The sequence below is a fragment of the Stegostoma tigrinum genome, chromosome 27 (genome assembly GCF_030684315.1).
Source record: "Stegostoma tigrinum isolate sSteTig4 chromosome 27, sSteTig4.hap1, whole genome shotgun sequence".
Taxonomy (NCBI): domain Eukaryota; kingdom Metazoa; phylum Chordata; class Chondrichthyes; order Orectolobiformes; family Stegostomatidae; genus Stegostoma; species Stegostoma tigrinum.
Genome location: NC_081380.1, coordinates 2,782,110 through 2,798,727, shown reverse-complemented (window position 1 = coordinate 2,798,727; position 16,618 = coordinate 2,782,110). Strand labels below are relative to the sequence as shown.

The 16,618-nt window shown below is 43.8% G+C and overlaps 1 protein-coding gene across 1 annotated transcript in view; it reads right to left on the bottom strand.

Moving 5' to 3' along the window:
- The window catches only part of ncf1 (neutrophil cytosolic factor 1), a 68,763-nt gene extending 52,530 nt beyond the window's left edge, over positions 1–16,233 (bottom strand). The window contains exons 1-2 of the mRNA XM_048557467.2: positions 16,030–16,233; positions 821–1,168 (exon numbers count right to left, since the gene is read on the bottom strand). Of these exons, the coding sequence (XP_048413424.1) occupies positions 821–892 (72 nt within the window). The 5' untranslated portion in view covers positions 893–1,168; positions 16,030–16,233. The remainder of the gene's footprint in view (positions 1–820; positions 1,169–16,029) is intronic.
- Positions 16,234–16,618: the final 385 nt, after the last annotated feature.

Sequence of the window (16,618 nt, the reverse complement as noted above, 5' to 3'; positions counted from 1 at the left end):
GTATATTAAAGGGTGCATGGAGTGAGGGGGAGAGAGGGATTAGACTGGGTGTGATATTAAAATGTGCAGGGAGTAAGGAGGAGAGGGGAATTAGACTTGGTGAGATATTAAAGGGCATGGGCAGTGATAGAGAGAGTGGGACTAGGCTGTGTGGTAATATTAAAGGGTGCAGGGAATGAGGGCCAGAGTGGGATTAGACTGGGTGGGGTGTTGCAGAGTGCGTGAGTGAGGTGGAGGTGGAATTAGTTTAGGTGGGATATTAAAGGGAATGGACAGTGAGAGATTAGATTACTGGGTCAGAAGGAAGACAAACACAGTTATAAAATTGATAAGCCATTTCACATGTTCACTGCTACAATCTTCAAGTATTCAAGAAACAAGATATTACTTAAGAATGTGTTGAATATATAAGCGTTTATTATAATATTTATTTCCAAATGCTCTGTAATTACACTCTAATTCTTTCCTCTTTCTCAAGAATTCTACAAATGAGTTGCCTTGGCAGCCACCAACGATTGCTTTCTTTAAAAACTTTGTCTTGGGTTTGAACCTAGGAACAGATTTGACCCTGACAAATATCAGTCATGTTCACATTTGTAATCAACCTGTTTAATTGGATAATTGCTGAATGCTGCAGCAGGCAGTCTGTCAGAGTTTGTCAGCACATCGACTGCTCATCCTAAACATATTGCTGATTTCCAACTTTCTAGGTTTCCCTGGAATACCAATTAATTCAGCACCAACTGATCGGATTAATTTTGAAAGCAAAACTAAGACTGATGAGCTAATGCAGGAATATTGAAGTGACACTGTTACTCACGTAATGTTGGTTTGGGACAAATCTTTTCTCAAATCCTAGCACCTCGATGTGTCTGATGTAAATCCCCTCCATTTTAGGTTGATAATAAAGTTGTCAATCTTCTCCAAAGTGTTGTGAAGGTGGCTTTTACTCTGCAGACTACACGCTGAGCTGTTGCCTGGTGTTCTCCTGAGCCTGACTGATCAGGTAGTTTGCCTTCCACACCCCTTCTCTCCCTCACTTCTCACTTCCAGTTTGCATTTATTGTCTGAAGCAATCTTAGATTTTTTTTTCCAACAGACGACAGCGCTCTATGAACTGCCTCAGTGACTCAGAGAATTACTCTCTGCAGCATTTACTGGCAATGTTCTAGAGAAGTGAAAATAGATATAATTAGATTCTGGTTACATGAAGCAAAAATTCAGCAAATCTATTTTGCCTATTCACTTACTGTTAAAAGCTATCCGTTAATGAATATTGATCTTAGGCCAGGGCTCTGGAACCAACTTTAGAAAGAGAGTCTCCAGCTCTACCTGAAATAACTGCACAGAGGCTGCTTTCCCATCACCAAATCACTATTTATAGGTGGAGAGACCTTGAAACTGATCCATGTCCCTCATGGCCTCAGAATCAACAGGGTGCCTGACATTTTTTTTAAATTTAGAGGTAATGGGAACTGCAGATGCTGGAGAATGCAAGATAATAAAGTGTGAAGCTAGATGAACACAGCAGGCCAAGCAGCATCTCAGGAGCACAAAAGCTGACGTTTCGGGCCTAGACCCTTCATCAGAGCTCTGATGAAGGGTCAAGGCCTGAAACGTCAGCTTTTGTGCTCCTGAGATGCTGCTTGGCCTGCTGTGTTCATCCAGCTTCACACTTTATTATATTTTTTTAAATTTAACCTGTTTTTCCTAAACAAGCTGTTCAGAGATTTTTTAAACACATCTGATGGGACTTGGGCCCAAGTGTCTCAGTCCACAGTGTAAAGATACTACCGCTGTGCCTAAAGAGTGCCCCTGTCTGATGCTCCTTATCTGTCAGCCAGAGTTCCCTGATTGGACCAGACTGACAGCCCCAACCAGGGAATTTGTATTCTGTGAGGTCCACTTGCCTGACCTCATTACAATTACTATGCCCACTCCGAGTGATGCTTTTGGCCTCACTGGGTGACAGCATCTTGTGAAGCCCGCCTGAAACAAATGCTAAACCAAACATGATTGTTGAGAGGTCAGGGGTCATACCAGGAGGGTTAATAGTAAGCTCCCGAGAATCGAGGAATGAATTGAGAGGGAGGCAGAAAAGACATCTACCCAATGGAGAGATGAAAGTTGATTTGTGAAAATGGATTGAGGACATATTGTGTGCCATGATGGAAAACAATGGGAAGTTGATGACCTAGAGGTGTTATTGCTAAACTATCCACCCAGACAATGTTCTGGGGACCTGGTTTGAAATCTGCCATGGCAGATGATGGAATTTGAATTTAATAAAAATCTGGAATTAAGAGTCTAATGCTGACCATGAAACCATTGTCAATTGTTAGAAATCCTACCTAGTTCACTAAGAACAAAGAACAAAGAAAATTACAGCACAGGAACAGGCCCTTTGGCCCTCCTAGCCTGCGCCGATCGAGATCCTCTATCTAACCTGTCATCTATTTAAAGAACAAAGAAAATTACAGCACAGGAACATTAAATGTCCTTTAGGTAAGAAAATTCCTGGTCTTGCCTACATGAGACTCCAGACCCACAGCAATGACTGCCCTCTGGGCAATCAGGGATGGACAATAAATCCAGGCTCAGCCAGCAATGTCCACATCATGAGAATGAATAAAAAATAACATTTCTACAAATGCATGATTGTGGTGAGGTCATGGGTTACATCAGGAAGATCAATGGTGAAGTCCTGAGAATTGAGGCTAACTGAATGAACACCATTGAATTTCCAGAGAATCCTACCATTTACTGAAAAAAAGTACTCCAGAAATTCTAGAGAAAAGAACAGTGGAATAGGCAGAACTCAGAGAAATGAAATGAGTATAATGGCTAGCTCTTTCAACGAGTTGCCACAAGTATTCTGTCATGAGAGAGTGGCTACACAAGGGGTACTTTTCATTATTGTGGACAACACAATTGAACAATGTTGTGAATGAATTTCAGTGCCAGTGTGATGCCAGGTACTTAGACCATACTTCACAGCGATTGGCTGATCAAGTCGAATAGCTTGTACTAGATTGTCATCAAAACTAATATATGCTTGAAAAACTTTAAATCTCTTCTATTTAATGTGACTCCACAATTGGCAACACCTACTGAATAATCCTGAGTGGAACAATAATTTGTAAGCTTCCTGTAGGTGACATAGATTTATACACAGGCGTTCATTCACTTTAAACAAATACAAATATAAATACTGTTTGCATTACCCCAAAACATGGAGAGCCTACAGTTCTCCATTTCTTTATCCACATCAATATGTCAGCCAACTAATCAAACAATTTGGCAATCTTGAACATGACCTGTTGAGTACAAGGCTAAAATCTTCAGCCACACAACTTTTTGCTGCATTTTTCAAGAATCCCTTTACATTCAGCGATGTAAGAGCTGGCCTGCACACGGCTCTTTAGTGAGCCCAACACTGGAAGGTTTCACAGTGGGGCAACAATAGGACATGCAAAATCTACATATGCTTTTTGATCTATTACACAACACCTCGGGCTCCTTTCTCAGCTTCCTGCACATCCATCTACATTCCAATATTTTGTGCTTTAATCTTGGGAAGTTATTTTAATTGGGAGCCCATTTTTGGCCCATCCATATGTCAAATGTAAATTGCCATTTTCCATTGACTTTAAGAACTTAGAAAAGATTACTAAACAACAAGCAAACCATCAGAAGATTACACAGAGGCAGCAAGGCCAACTATTACATAGACTGTAAGTGGAACAGAAACTTGTAAATCATCTTACTTACCACAAAAAAACAAAATGTAAAGACTTGTAGAAAGACTTCTCCTCCTCAGCCTCTGATTCATTTAACACTAAGAACAATATCCAACATCTTCTTGAAAATGTTCAGTGTTTTGGCCTCAATTGCTTTTGTTGCAGAGTATTCCACAGGCATTACATCCTTACTTAAATAAAGAAACCAGGACTGTAAACTGGTCTCCATATGTAGCCTATATGCTCTACCAAAAATGCAAAACATCCTGAGTTTTATTTACCATTCCCCTTGCAATAACATCAATATTCCATCTGTTTTCCTAATCATTTCTTGCACCTGCAGACTAATGTTAAGTGAATAACATAGATCTATCCGTACCTCAGCATTCTGCAAGATCATACCATCAACAGTGTTGGACTCCCTCAATATTGCAATGGAGTGCTGGCAAATGTTTCTGTGTCTGCTTTCAGGGATGGAAATTTGGGAGTTATCTTGAAAGTAATTATGGAGATGGAACTAAAAATGAGCAGTACTTCAACTTTAAGGTGGCAAAGTGCCTCAGTGGTTAGCACTGCTACCTCACTGTGCCAGGGGCCCAGGTTCAATTCCAGCCTTGGGTGACTGTGTGGAGTTTGTGTGTTCACCTCATATATGTGAGTTTTCTATAGGTGCTCTGGTTTCCTCCCATAGTCCAAAGATGCATAGGTTAGGTGGATTGGCTGTGCTAAATTACCCATAGTGTCCATGGATGAGTAGGTTAAGTGGATTAGCCATGGGAAATACAGGGATAGATTAGGTGGGTGAGTCTGGGTTGAATGCTCTTCAGAGAGTTGGTGTGGACTCATTGGGTTGAATGGCCTGTCTCTGCACTGTGGGGTTTCCTTGATTTACTGTTTATTACATATGCATGTGCAGGTAAAATGCCAAAGGTTCTGTCCTCCCTACAACCTCTCCCACCCCACCCCGCTGGGACCTTCTGGGCTCAGACATCAGGCTCTATATTTAAAGGCCCCCAGGCAGAACTTCACTCTTTACAACTTCAGAGCATCACTCAATCTCTGACCATCACCAAGCCAGCCCCAGAGCTGTCAGACAGTAGGCACAAAGGAGTGCCACTCATTAACAATGTCTCCCTAGAGGTTCCCCTGAGGCCAGAGGCCATCCCGACTGACAGATAAGCCTGGTAGAGGCTGTTACGGATGTCAATGCTTGTGGGTACCTCAAGAGAACCTGGCTCTGTAACCACAAGTGGATGAATGATCTGCTGTGCTCCACCAGGGTATGTACAACTTTCTGCTCAATGCCTCATGCCCCTCTCTGAGCTGGCATTGTAAGGTTCCCATTGCAGAGGGCTGTCACACAGTAGGTACGGTACCAGCCATCTGCATCAGATACTCATCTGCAGTTGATGTCTGTGGTGACCAATGTGGCTCTGTTGGCATCACAGTGGCACTGCTATCCATAACTGCCAAGGTTCACATTTCAAATAGTAAAGGAGCTACAACTTTTGAGAACCCTGAGTTATCAGCTTGGTGACCTTTGATCACAAGCTACAAAGTGCATGCATCTCAGAGCTTCCCACAAAGGTTTGCACAGGGCAACTGTGAGTTGTGCCTGTTTGTGCCCATGTCACGACAGTTGCCATCAGTCTGTGAGCTTGTTTAATGTGGGACAAGTTTGCTGCATCTGTCAGGTTCCATCCCTAACAAAGAAAACACTGAATTGAAACAAAGAAATGCAGATGCTGGAGTTCTGAAACAAAAACACAACTGCTAGTGGAAATCAGCAGGTCTGGCAACATTTGTGGGAAAGAAAGCGGAGTTAATGAGTTTCAAGTCCAGTGGCTATTCATCATAAATGATGAGGCTGTGGAAGTTGTGTTGGAACTGGGCGAAAGGGCCTTTTCTTTTATTCATTCACAGGATGAGGGTGTCACTGGCTAGGCAGCATTTATTGCCCAAACCTAAGTGCCCAGAGGGCAGTTAAGAGTTAACCACAATGCTTTGGGTCTGGAGTCACATGTAGGCCAGACCAAGTAAGGACAGCAGTTTCCTTCCATAAAGTTGGGTTTTTTTCTGACAATCAACGATGGAATCATGGTCAACATTAGACTTACAGATTTTTTTAAAATTTCAAATTCCACCATCTGCTGTGGCAGGATTCAAACCTGGGTCCCCAGAACATTATCTGGGTCACTGGATCAACAGTCCAGCAATTATACCACTAGGCCATCACCACACCATCTGTGGGGCAGGGAGGGGATTCTCATCCAAGGAAATGAGCACAGAGGTGACAACAGCAGAAGAAGAGTTTGTCATCATGTTTGAAATTCGATTAGGTGGGGACACAGCGGGATAAAGCTGAGGTCTTTGCTGAGTACGGAACATTTAGCATCAGAGGACGGAGGGTTGGGAGGGCTGATGAATACCTGACAGGAGGTGGGTTTGTGGGAAGGGATGGAGTCAGAGGAGAGGAAGGTTCCAGAGGGCTGTGGGTATATCTGAGTTGTTGTATAGCCAGAGGATGATGTGTTACAGTGGAGGGGTGGAGCTCTGAGCCAGAGTCATGCGATGCGGTTTCCTCTGACACCATCCCCTCCCTCACCTCCTGTCGGGTATTTACCATCCCTCCTAACCTTCCACTCTCTGATGTTGAACATTCTGTACTCAGCAAAGGCCTCAGCTTTATCCCTATGTGTCCACCACCTTAATGAGTTTCGGGCACGACATGACGTCAAACTCTTCTTCCGTCATCTTCACCTCTGAGCCCATTTCTTTGGACAAGAGTCCGCTCCCCATCCCATAGATCACTTCAACCACCTCCAAAACTCTGTCTTCACCTGGACCCCTCCCTCTGGCGATTTACCTGCACTCAATCTGTTCATTGAGAACTGTCGATGTGATATTGGTTGCCTCAATTTCTCTGCACCCCCTCACCCAATCCAACCTGTCTCGCTCCAAACTGACTACACTCTGTGTGCACTTAGATCTAACCCTGACTTCGTCATTAAGCCTGCTGGTAAGAGTGGTGCTGTTGCAGTCTGGCATACTGGCCTCTGCCTTGCAGATGCTGAACGCGAGCTCCTAGATTTCTCCTCATACCTTCAGCTGGAACATGACCCCACCATGGCACATCACACCGTTGTAACTACTATGGTAACTGATCTCATTTCACCCAATGATCTCCCATCACTGCCTCTAAGCTGATAGTCTCCGGCCCCACACAGCTCTCTCTCTACCTCCTTCCAAAATCCACAAACAGGACTGTCTGGACAGACCCATTGTTTCAGCCTGCTCCTTGCTCACAGAGTTCACCTCTTCCTACCTTGACTAAGTCTTCTCTCCTCGGTCCAGTCCCTGCCCACATACATTCATGATTCCACTGATGCTTCACTCTAGTTTCAGAATTTTCAGTTTGCTGGCTCTAGCTACCTCCTCTTTACCATGTTCAGGAGATTCTTTTACACATGCATTGCCCACACAGAGGGTCTTAGCTTATTCCTGGAGCAAAGACCTGAACCGTCTCCACCCATCTCCGCCCTCCTCCGCTTGGCAGAGCTCATCCTCACCCTCAATGACTTTTCTTTTAACTCCTCTCATTTTCTTCAGGTCAGATGGGTGGCCATGAGTACCTGCACAGGCCCCAGTTATGCCTGTCCCTTTGTAGAGTACATGGGACATGCTTTGTTCCACTCCTATTCTGGCCCACTCCCACAATTCTTTCTCCGGTATAGCGATGATATCATCGGTGTTGCTTCCCTCTCTCTCCTGGAACTGGAAAAGTTCATAAATTTCACTTCCAATTTTCACCCTGCCCTCACTTCCACCTGGACTATCTCTGATTCCCCCCTTTCCCTTCTTTGACATTTGTGTTTCCATTTCTGGGGATAGAAATAATATCCAATATAAACCCGCCGATGTACATAGCCACCTGGACTATACATCCTCGCACCCAACTTCCTGTAAAAGACTCCATCCCATTCTCTCAGTTCTTCCATCGCCACCACTTGTGATGACGCCAACTTCAAAAAGGGAGCATGTGAAATGTTTACCTTCTTCCTCAACCAAGGATTCCCCAGCATTGTTTTTGACAGGGGCTTCAACCGGGTCCAACCCATCTCCCATACTTCCGCCCTCATCCCTTCCCTTCCCTCCCACAACAATGATAGGGTTCTCCTTGTCCTTGTCCCACCATCATCCAGTCAGAAGATCATCAAATGCTACTTCCACCATCTCCAGCGAGGTGCCACCACCAGACACATATTCCCCTCCCCTCCCTTGTCTGCCTTCTGCAGACACTGTCCCCTCCAGGACATCTTGGTCTACTCTTCCTTCACTCCCAACACCTTCCCCACAGCCTCAGAGCACCTTCCCCTGCAACTGTCAAAGGTGCAACAATTGCTCATTACCTCCTCCCTCCTCAGAATCCGAGGGCCCAAACATACCTTCCAGGTGAACCAGCACTTTATCTGCACTTCACACAATCTAGTCTACTGCATGCACGGCTCACAATGTGGTCTCCTCTACATTGGGGAAATGAAGCATAGAGTGGGTGACAGCTTCGCAAAACATCCATGTTGTGTCTGCAAAAAGACCCCGAGCTTCCTGCTGCCTGTCTCTTTAACACACCACTCTGTTCCCTGGCCAACATCTCTGTCTTACATAACAAGGTGCAGAGCTGGATGAACACAGCAGGCCAAGCAGCATCAGAGGAGTAGGAAGGCTAACGTTTCGGGCCTAGACCCTTCTCTACACCCTTTTATCTCAGATTCTCCAGCATCTGCAGTTCCTACTATCTCTGTCTTAGGCTTGCTGTTGTGTTCCAATATATCTCAATGCAAGCTGGAAGAACAACACCTCATTTTCTGCTTGGGGACCCTGCAGTTCAATCATTTTAGGGTTTAAACTCTCCCATGTCCTAGCCCCCTACTGTATACACCAGGCCTTGTTATCACAGATGCCAATACCCAGATTATTGTTAGTCATTAACAGTCCCCATTAACAGCTGTTCACTCTCCTAGCCAGATCATTATCAACTCCTTTGTCTATCCAGCTGCTGTTCTCTCTCTTTAAGTTCTATCTGTACCTTTTGTTTACTCCTTACCCATTCCCCCGATCCTATCTTCCGCATATAAACCGACACTTTCCTAGCTACCATCAGGTCTGAGGAAGGGTCACCGGACTCGAAATTTTAATTTTGATTTTGTTTCACAGATGCTGCCAGACGTGCTGAACTTTCCTAGCAACTTCTGTTTTTTTTCCCTGATTTACAATGTTGCAGTTCTTTCAGTTTTTATTTAATATTTGAATCAAGTTTTATAAATCAGGATGTTTTGAACCAAGCAATCAAATTCAAAATCAACCAATCAAAAATCAAGCAGCAAAATAAAGTCCATGTTGGAAATCTGAAAGCAAAGCAGAAAATGTGGGGCAAGGCTATTAGCATCTAGGGAGAGAGTAGAGATGTTGATTGGGACCATGGTTCGTTCAGAAGAGACCACTTCCATCCTCCCAGAATGGGCTAAATGGTGCTATGTGAGCAACACCAGGCATTAGGCCTTGGGTGTGATTGGAGGGTGGGAATCACAAGCTGAAGGCCAGGTCCTGAACTCTGGGAATCTCAGGAGTGGCAGTGACCAGGATTGTATCTGTTCTGAGCATTTAATAATCTATTTCTTCTGCTCGATGTTAGTTGCGAGTGTAATGGCAGCTGGCATGTCTCAGGGAACCCAATGGGGAGATGATCTGGGCATTAGACCCCTTACTCAAGATGGTGAAGATCTATAGGAAGGGTGCATAACAATGTTGGGGCTGTACTACTTGCCTGCCAACAGCAAGCGTGAGATAGAGGTACAAATACATAGACGGATTGTGGAAAGATGCAGGAGCAACAGCGTGGTGATGATGGGAGATTTTAATTTTCCCAACATTGACTGGGATTCACTTAGAGTTTGGGGCTGAGATGAAGCAGAATTCGTAAGGAGCATCCAGGAGGGTTTTATAGAGCAATACGTAAATAGTCCAACTCGGGAAGAGGCCTGACTGAACCTGGTGTTGGGGAATGAGCCCGGCCAAGTGGTTGAAGTTTCAGTAGGGGATTACTTTGGGAATAATGATCACAATTCCATAATTTTTGAAATACTCATGCACAAAGATGAGTGGTCCTAAAGGAAGAGTGTTAAACTGGGGAAAGGCCAACTGTAGCAAAATTTAGCAGGACCTGGGGAATGTCGATTGGGATCAGCCATTTGAGGGTAAATCCACATTTGATATGCGGGAAGCTTTTAAAGAGAGGTTGTTTAGAGGGCAGGACAGACATGTCCCTGGGAAAAGGAGGGATAGAAAGGGCGTGCTTAGGGAACCATTGATGGCAGGTGAAATTGTGAGACTAGTAAAGAGGAAAAAGGAAGTATACTGATGCATTTTGGAAGATCCAATTCAAGAGCGAACTATACAGTAAATGGAAAAGTGCTGGAGAAAACTGATGCACAGAGAGATCTGGGTGTTTAGGTCCATTGTACCCTGAAGGTGGCAATGCAGGTCAAACAGTGGTCAAGGAGGCATACGGCATGCTTTCATTCATTGGACGGGGTATTGAGTACAAGAGTTGGCAGGTCATGTTACAGTTGTACAGGACTTTGGTTCAACCACATTTGGAGTACGGTGTACAGTTCTGGTTGCCACATTATCAAAAGGATGTGGATCCTCTGAAAAGGGTGCAGAGGAGATTCACCAGGATGTTGCCAGGTACGAAGGGCGCTAGCTATGAAGAGAGGTCGAGTAGATTAGGATTATTTACATTAGAAAGATGGAGGTTGAGGGGGGACCTGATTGAGGGCTACAAAATCATGAGGTGTATAGACAGGGTGGATAGCAAGAAGCTTTTTCCCCCCCAGAGTGGAGGGCTCAATTACTAGGGGTCACGATGTCAAGGTGAGAGGGGAAAAGTTTAAGGGAAATATGCATGGAAATTTCTTTATACAGATGGTGGTGGGTGCCTGGAACACGTTGCCAGCGGAGGTGGTAAAGGTGGGCATGATAGCATCTTTTAAGATGCATCTAGACAGATACACGAATGGGCAGGGAGCAAAGGGATACAGATCTTTGGAAAATAGGTGACAGGTTTAGATAGAGGACTCGGATTGGCGCAGGCCTGGAGGGCCGAAGGGTCTGTTCCTGTACGATAATTTTTTTTGTTCTTTGTTCATTGTATTCACTGCTCCAGCTCTAAGTTCATGGTATCTCCTGTTTGACATATAGAAGATCTTCCTGTGCACTACATTGAACATTTATAGAGCAGCCTAGTGCCTCAGAAACAAAGCCTATGGGTCCAATTTAAACTGAAGTGTTTCAGCGAGATGTTCATCAGTAATGACCTAATAAGAGCTTACATTTCGAACAGAAACTTAAACCTGCCGATCCTGGTGCTGTCTGAGATGCTATATGCTTTGAACCTATAACTAGTGTTTTTGCTCTGGGAAGTAGTGTTTACATCTGATTCAAATTAGATTAATATACATTACAACGTCATTGAGTTTAAAGCATCTAGTCTAAAAAATGGGAACCTAATGGATTGTGGATCCACCTAATTTTCTGTGAGTGAATTTCACTTCTTTCTCAGTGTCATTCCTTCAATCAGATCAGTAGTCTGGTGAATTCTTTAAAACAAGCGATGACATAACCCATTGTTCCCAGTGCTTTTAGAACTCTTATAAATCAGCTACATTCAGGCTGCTTCTTCTGTAATTAGTTTGTTGCCCATTTCTGCCATATTGGAAAGTTTTAGCTGAGTATTTTCTCAGCATGACCCTGTAATGAAGAGTCTAACCATTTGATTGGACATCTGATGTGCTGACAGGGAGATTGGCCTCTGACCTGAATGTGAGGGAAGATACGTACACCATTTCAGTGGTTTTGAATAACCTGGCACATCCAAACTGATTACAAAGTGGGCATTTTTGCCCACTTCTCTTGTTTATCAGCATCAGGGTGGTAATGTATTTTCTTCACTGGTATTTGGGATCCTTGTTTTTCCTGATTTATATTAATGATCTGGATCTTGCTGTACAGGGGACAGTTCCAATGATGGTGGAGTGGGCAAAGAAGGTACAATACAGAGAAGTGAGGTAATGCACTTTGGTTGGAAAATATTGAAAGTTGGAAAAAAGGGGTACAAATTCTAAAGAGGGTGCAGGAGCAGACGGACCTGGGTGTACGTGTGCACAAATCATTGAAAGTGGCAGGACAGGTGGAGAGAGTTGTTAATAAAGCAGACAGAGTCCTCAGCTTCGTTAATATGGCATGGAGTACAAGAACAAGGAAGTGTTGTTGAACTTGTACAAGACACTTGTTAGGTCTCAGCTGCAGTACTGTATACAGTTGTGGGTGCTGAATTATAGGAACAACATGAATGCATTGCAGAGTACAGAAGCGTATTAAATGAACTATAAACACTCAGGTAAGGGTTGGAATGAACTGCCTGGAAATGTGGTGGAGGCAGGTTCACTTGAGGCCTTCAAGAGGTTATTGGATGATTAATAGGATAGAAGTAATGTGCAGGGATGTGAGGAACAAGCAGCAGATTGGCCCCAGGTAATGATGCTTGTATGAAGAGCCAGTACAAGCATGATGGGCTGAGTAGCCTCCTCATGCACAGTAAAAATTCTATGATTCTGTGAACAGGCGTGAATGACCAGAAGATAAAAGGCTGCTCCCAATTTGATCTGTCTACAGCAGTATAAGCTTAATTGCCACCATTGAGACTTAGAGCCTCCTGGTAACTGCCAAACCTGCCAGTATGAAATTCACAGTCAGAGCCATTTGAGATTAGATTCCCTACAGTGTCGAAACAGGCCCTTTGGCCCAAAAAGTCCACACTGCCCTTTGGATCATCCCACCCAAACCCATCCCCCAAGAACCCACACACCCCTGAACACTACGGGCAATTTAGAACATAGAACATAGAACAGTACAGCACAGAACAGGCCCTTCAGCCCACAATGTTGTGCCAACCATTGATCCTCATGTATACACCCTCAAATTTCTGTGACCATATGTATGTCCAGCAGTCTCTTAAATGACCCCAATGACCTTGCTTCCACAACTGCTCCTGGCAACGCATTCCATGCTCTCACAACTCTGTGTAAAGAACCCGCCTCTGACATCCCCTCTATACTTTCCTCCAACCACCTTAAAACTAAGACCCCTCGTGCTAGCCATTTCTGCCCTGGGAAATAGTCTCTGGCTATCAACTCTATCTATGCCTCTCATTATCGTGTATACCTCAATTAGGTCCCCTCTCCTCCTCCTTTTCTCCAATGAAAAGAGACCGAGCTCAGTCAACCTCTCTTCATAAGATAAGCCCTCCAGTCCAGGCAGCATCCTGGTAAACCTCCTCTGAACCCTCTCCAAAGCATCCACATCTTTCCTATAATACGGCGACCAGAACTGGACGCAGTATTCCAAGTGCGGTCTAACGAAAGTTTTATAGAGCTGCAACAAGATCTCACGACTCTTAAACTCAATCCCCCTGTTAATGAAAGCCAAACCACCATATGCTTTCTTAACAACCCTGTCCACTTGGGTGGCCATTTTAAGGGATCTATGTATCTGCACACCAAGATCCCTCTGTTCCTCCACACTGCCAAGAATCCTATCCTTAATCCTATACTCAGCTTTCAAATTCGACCTTCCAAAATGCATCACCTCGCATTTATCCAGGTTGAACTCCATCTGCCACCTCTCAGCCCATCTCTGCATCCTGTCAATGTCCCGCTGCAGCCTACAACAGCCCTCTATACTGTCAACGACACCACCGACCTTTGTGTCGTCTGCAAACTTGCTGACCCATCCTTCAATCCCCTAATCCAAGTCATTAATAAAAATTACAAACAGTAGAGGCCCAAGGACAGAGCCCTGTGGAACACCACTCACCACTGACTTCCAGGCAGAATATTTTCCTTCTACTACCACTCGCGGTCTTCTGTTGGCCAGCCATTTAGCCATGTTGGCCATTTAGCATGGCCAATTCACCCAGCCTGCACATCTTTGGACTGTGGGAAGAAACCGGAGCACCCGGAGAAAACCCATGCAGACACGGGGAGAATGTGCAAACACCGCACAGACAGTTGCCCAAGGCTGGAATCAAACACGGGTCCCTGGTGCTGTGAGGCTGCAGTGCTAACCACTGAGCCACCATGCCAGATAGTTCACTGCTACCAATTGTCCTTTGTCTGTAATTTGTCTATGGTCTTTACAGTGATCAGGTAAAGGGTACACCACAGTCGAGTCTTTACAACAAAACACTGTTCTTTATTAATAGGATGATGTACTGCATGATAGCAATACGTATAACCATATTAATGAGTCAGATAACTTTAGTAAGGACAACTGGATGCTGTATAGAATACATCTGCTCTCTGCAAAGGCTGGAGCAGACTCACTGCCTTCACTCAAAACCGTGTTTGACATCATCAGATTGAGTAAAGCTTTATTTAACAAGATAATTAGCTCTGTAGTTTTAGTTGGTGGGCATGCAAACTCTTTTCTCCTTTCTTGACACAAGTGAATAGGGTTCTGCAACGGCCATTGTCAGGAGCCATTTGTTTTCAATAGTGCCATTCTCAATTTCTTAAATGGTCCAGTGTTGGTTGTCCTGTATCACTATTAATGATCCAGTGCCTTCATCATATCACACAATAACAGTTACCATGCAGCGTTGTGATCATGTTTTGTTATCCATTTTGTTAACTGTACACAGTCTGTTGCAATTGTTGAATGAACCCCCTCACTGCAAAGTGTGTCTGTGCTGAGGATTGGTTTTTAGTTCACAGTACTCATATCCCTGGGTTTTGGGGCTTTGAGTTCTATAAAAATCCGTGGCTTCCAATCCTATCCTGACACTTGATCTGTGTCACACTTGAAAGTAACGAGATGGACATTAATATAAACAGCTTCATCTTCCAGGTATTCACTACTCACAATCTGGTCTCTATTTTGCAGAGACAAATCAAAGACTGGGTGACCATTTTGCTGAACATCTAACTTCTGTTCGTAAAAGTGACTGAGCTTCCAGTAGTCTGCCATTTCCACACACCACCGTGTTCCCATGCTAACACGTGTCTCAGCCCTGCAGCAGTGCTCTAGTGAAGCTGAATTCAAGCTGCAGGAACAACACCCCCTCTTCTGCCAAGATGCCTTACAACTTTCAGGGCTCAAGATTGAGTTTAACAATTTCCAAGAGTGAACACCCTCCTCTATGTTTATTATCATTCCCCACACCCCTCGGAACAGTCTTGTAATAGTTGCTCCAGCATTGCTAACCACTTTCACTTCTCATTAGCACCTACTCAGCATTTATCTTTCTTTCAGCTTATCATCAGCAATCTTCTCCCCTATCCATTTTTTCTCTCTTTCTGGGCACCATCTCCATGTACTCTATTCACCAGCCCCACTGCCCCCTATCCTGTGATCAGTGTAAATTTCAGTCTTTCCCAGCTACGTGCAATTCTGACAAAGGGTCTCCAGACTGTTTCTCTGCACTGCTGAGTTTTTCCATCAGTTTCTGTGTTTGTAAATATAAACAGCCTGTGTGAAATGTACGTCAGCTGATTTACCAAATTTCCCTCAGAATGCCGCTGGTATCCTTGCTAATTTTTATTTATTCACTTGTGGGATGTGGTGTCACTGGTTAGCCAACATTTATTGCCCATCCCTAGTTGCCCTTGAGAAGGTGGTGGTGAGCTGCTGCCTTGTACCACCATACTCCATGTGCAGTAGGTGACTCACAATGCCCTTAGCCCCTCAGCCTCTGACGTTCCAGGGAAAATATTCAGCCTCACCCTACAGCTCAAATCATTCAACACTGGAAACATCCTTATGAATCTTTTCTGAACTTTTTCAAGTTTCACAACATCTTTTCCATGGCAGGGAGACCAGAAATGAACATCATATTCCAAAAGTGGCCTAACCAATCTCATGCACAGACACACACAACCTCCCAACTCCTATATTCAATGCAGTGACCAATAAAAGGCAAGCATACCAAACACCTTCTTCACTACCCTATCTAACTGCAATTCCACCTACAATCATCATCTTTGGTGCTCTGAGATTGTATCTTACTTTTGTAAGTGACCTACAGCTTTACACATGCATCATTCTTTTATAACAGCTGAGCACTAATCGTGCCCGTTTTGCTTGTTCTACAGAGCTGACGCTGACTCTTGGTATTTGCTGTCTGACCTCTTTTTGTGTTGGTTTGTCATGTGTAACTGTAGAGTGTTTGTACCTTAAAGTTGTTCTCCTGTGGTAAGGTTGTCCATCTTCTCCTAGGATTTGTCTAGATTCTGCTTTCACTGCAATGTGAATAGCTTCTGCCAGGGTCAAATCTTCTTTGGACTGGAATAAATCTAACAAAAACACGTCAATAATTCCAACAACACTTCCGTTTCTTCTGAATTTTGCTTTCAAAGCTCCACAGTCACAGTTCCCGTTGATCTGCAGAGGTCATTACACATCTGGATTCTCTGGATACTGAATTCTTCTGATAAATCTTGCTTTTTCATGAATTTTGCTCATTTTTAAATTTAAATAGTTATGAGAAGATTTAAAGATTTATTCAAAAGTCATTATACCTTCTTTTACATTTCAGCAATTTGTTATATCATATATTGAATATGATAGTGCTCTTATTTCTCCAGCTTGAGATTTATCATTTAATTTTGAAGAAATTGTATATCTGAGTAACTGTTTGCTCCAAGATGTCCGGTCTACTTTCTGTTTGACCCATCTCTGACATTAAAACTTTGAAGCAGCATCATTTCTCTCGTTATTGTTTTCTCAAAGCAATTATTTATTCTTCTTACTTTGGAGCTATT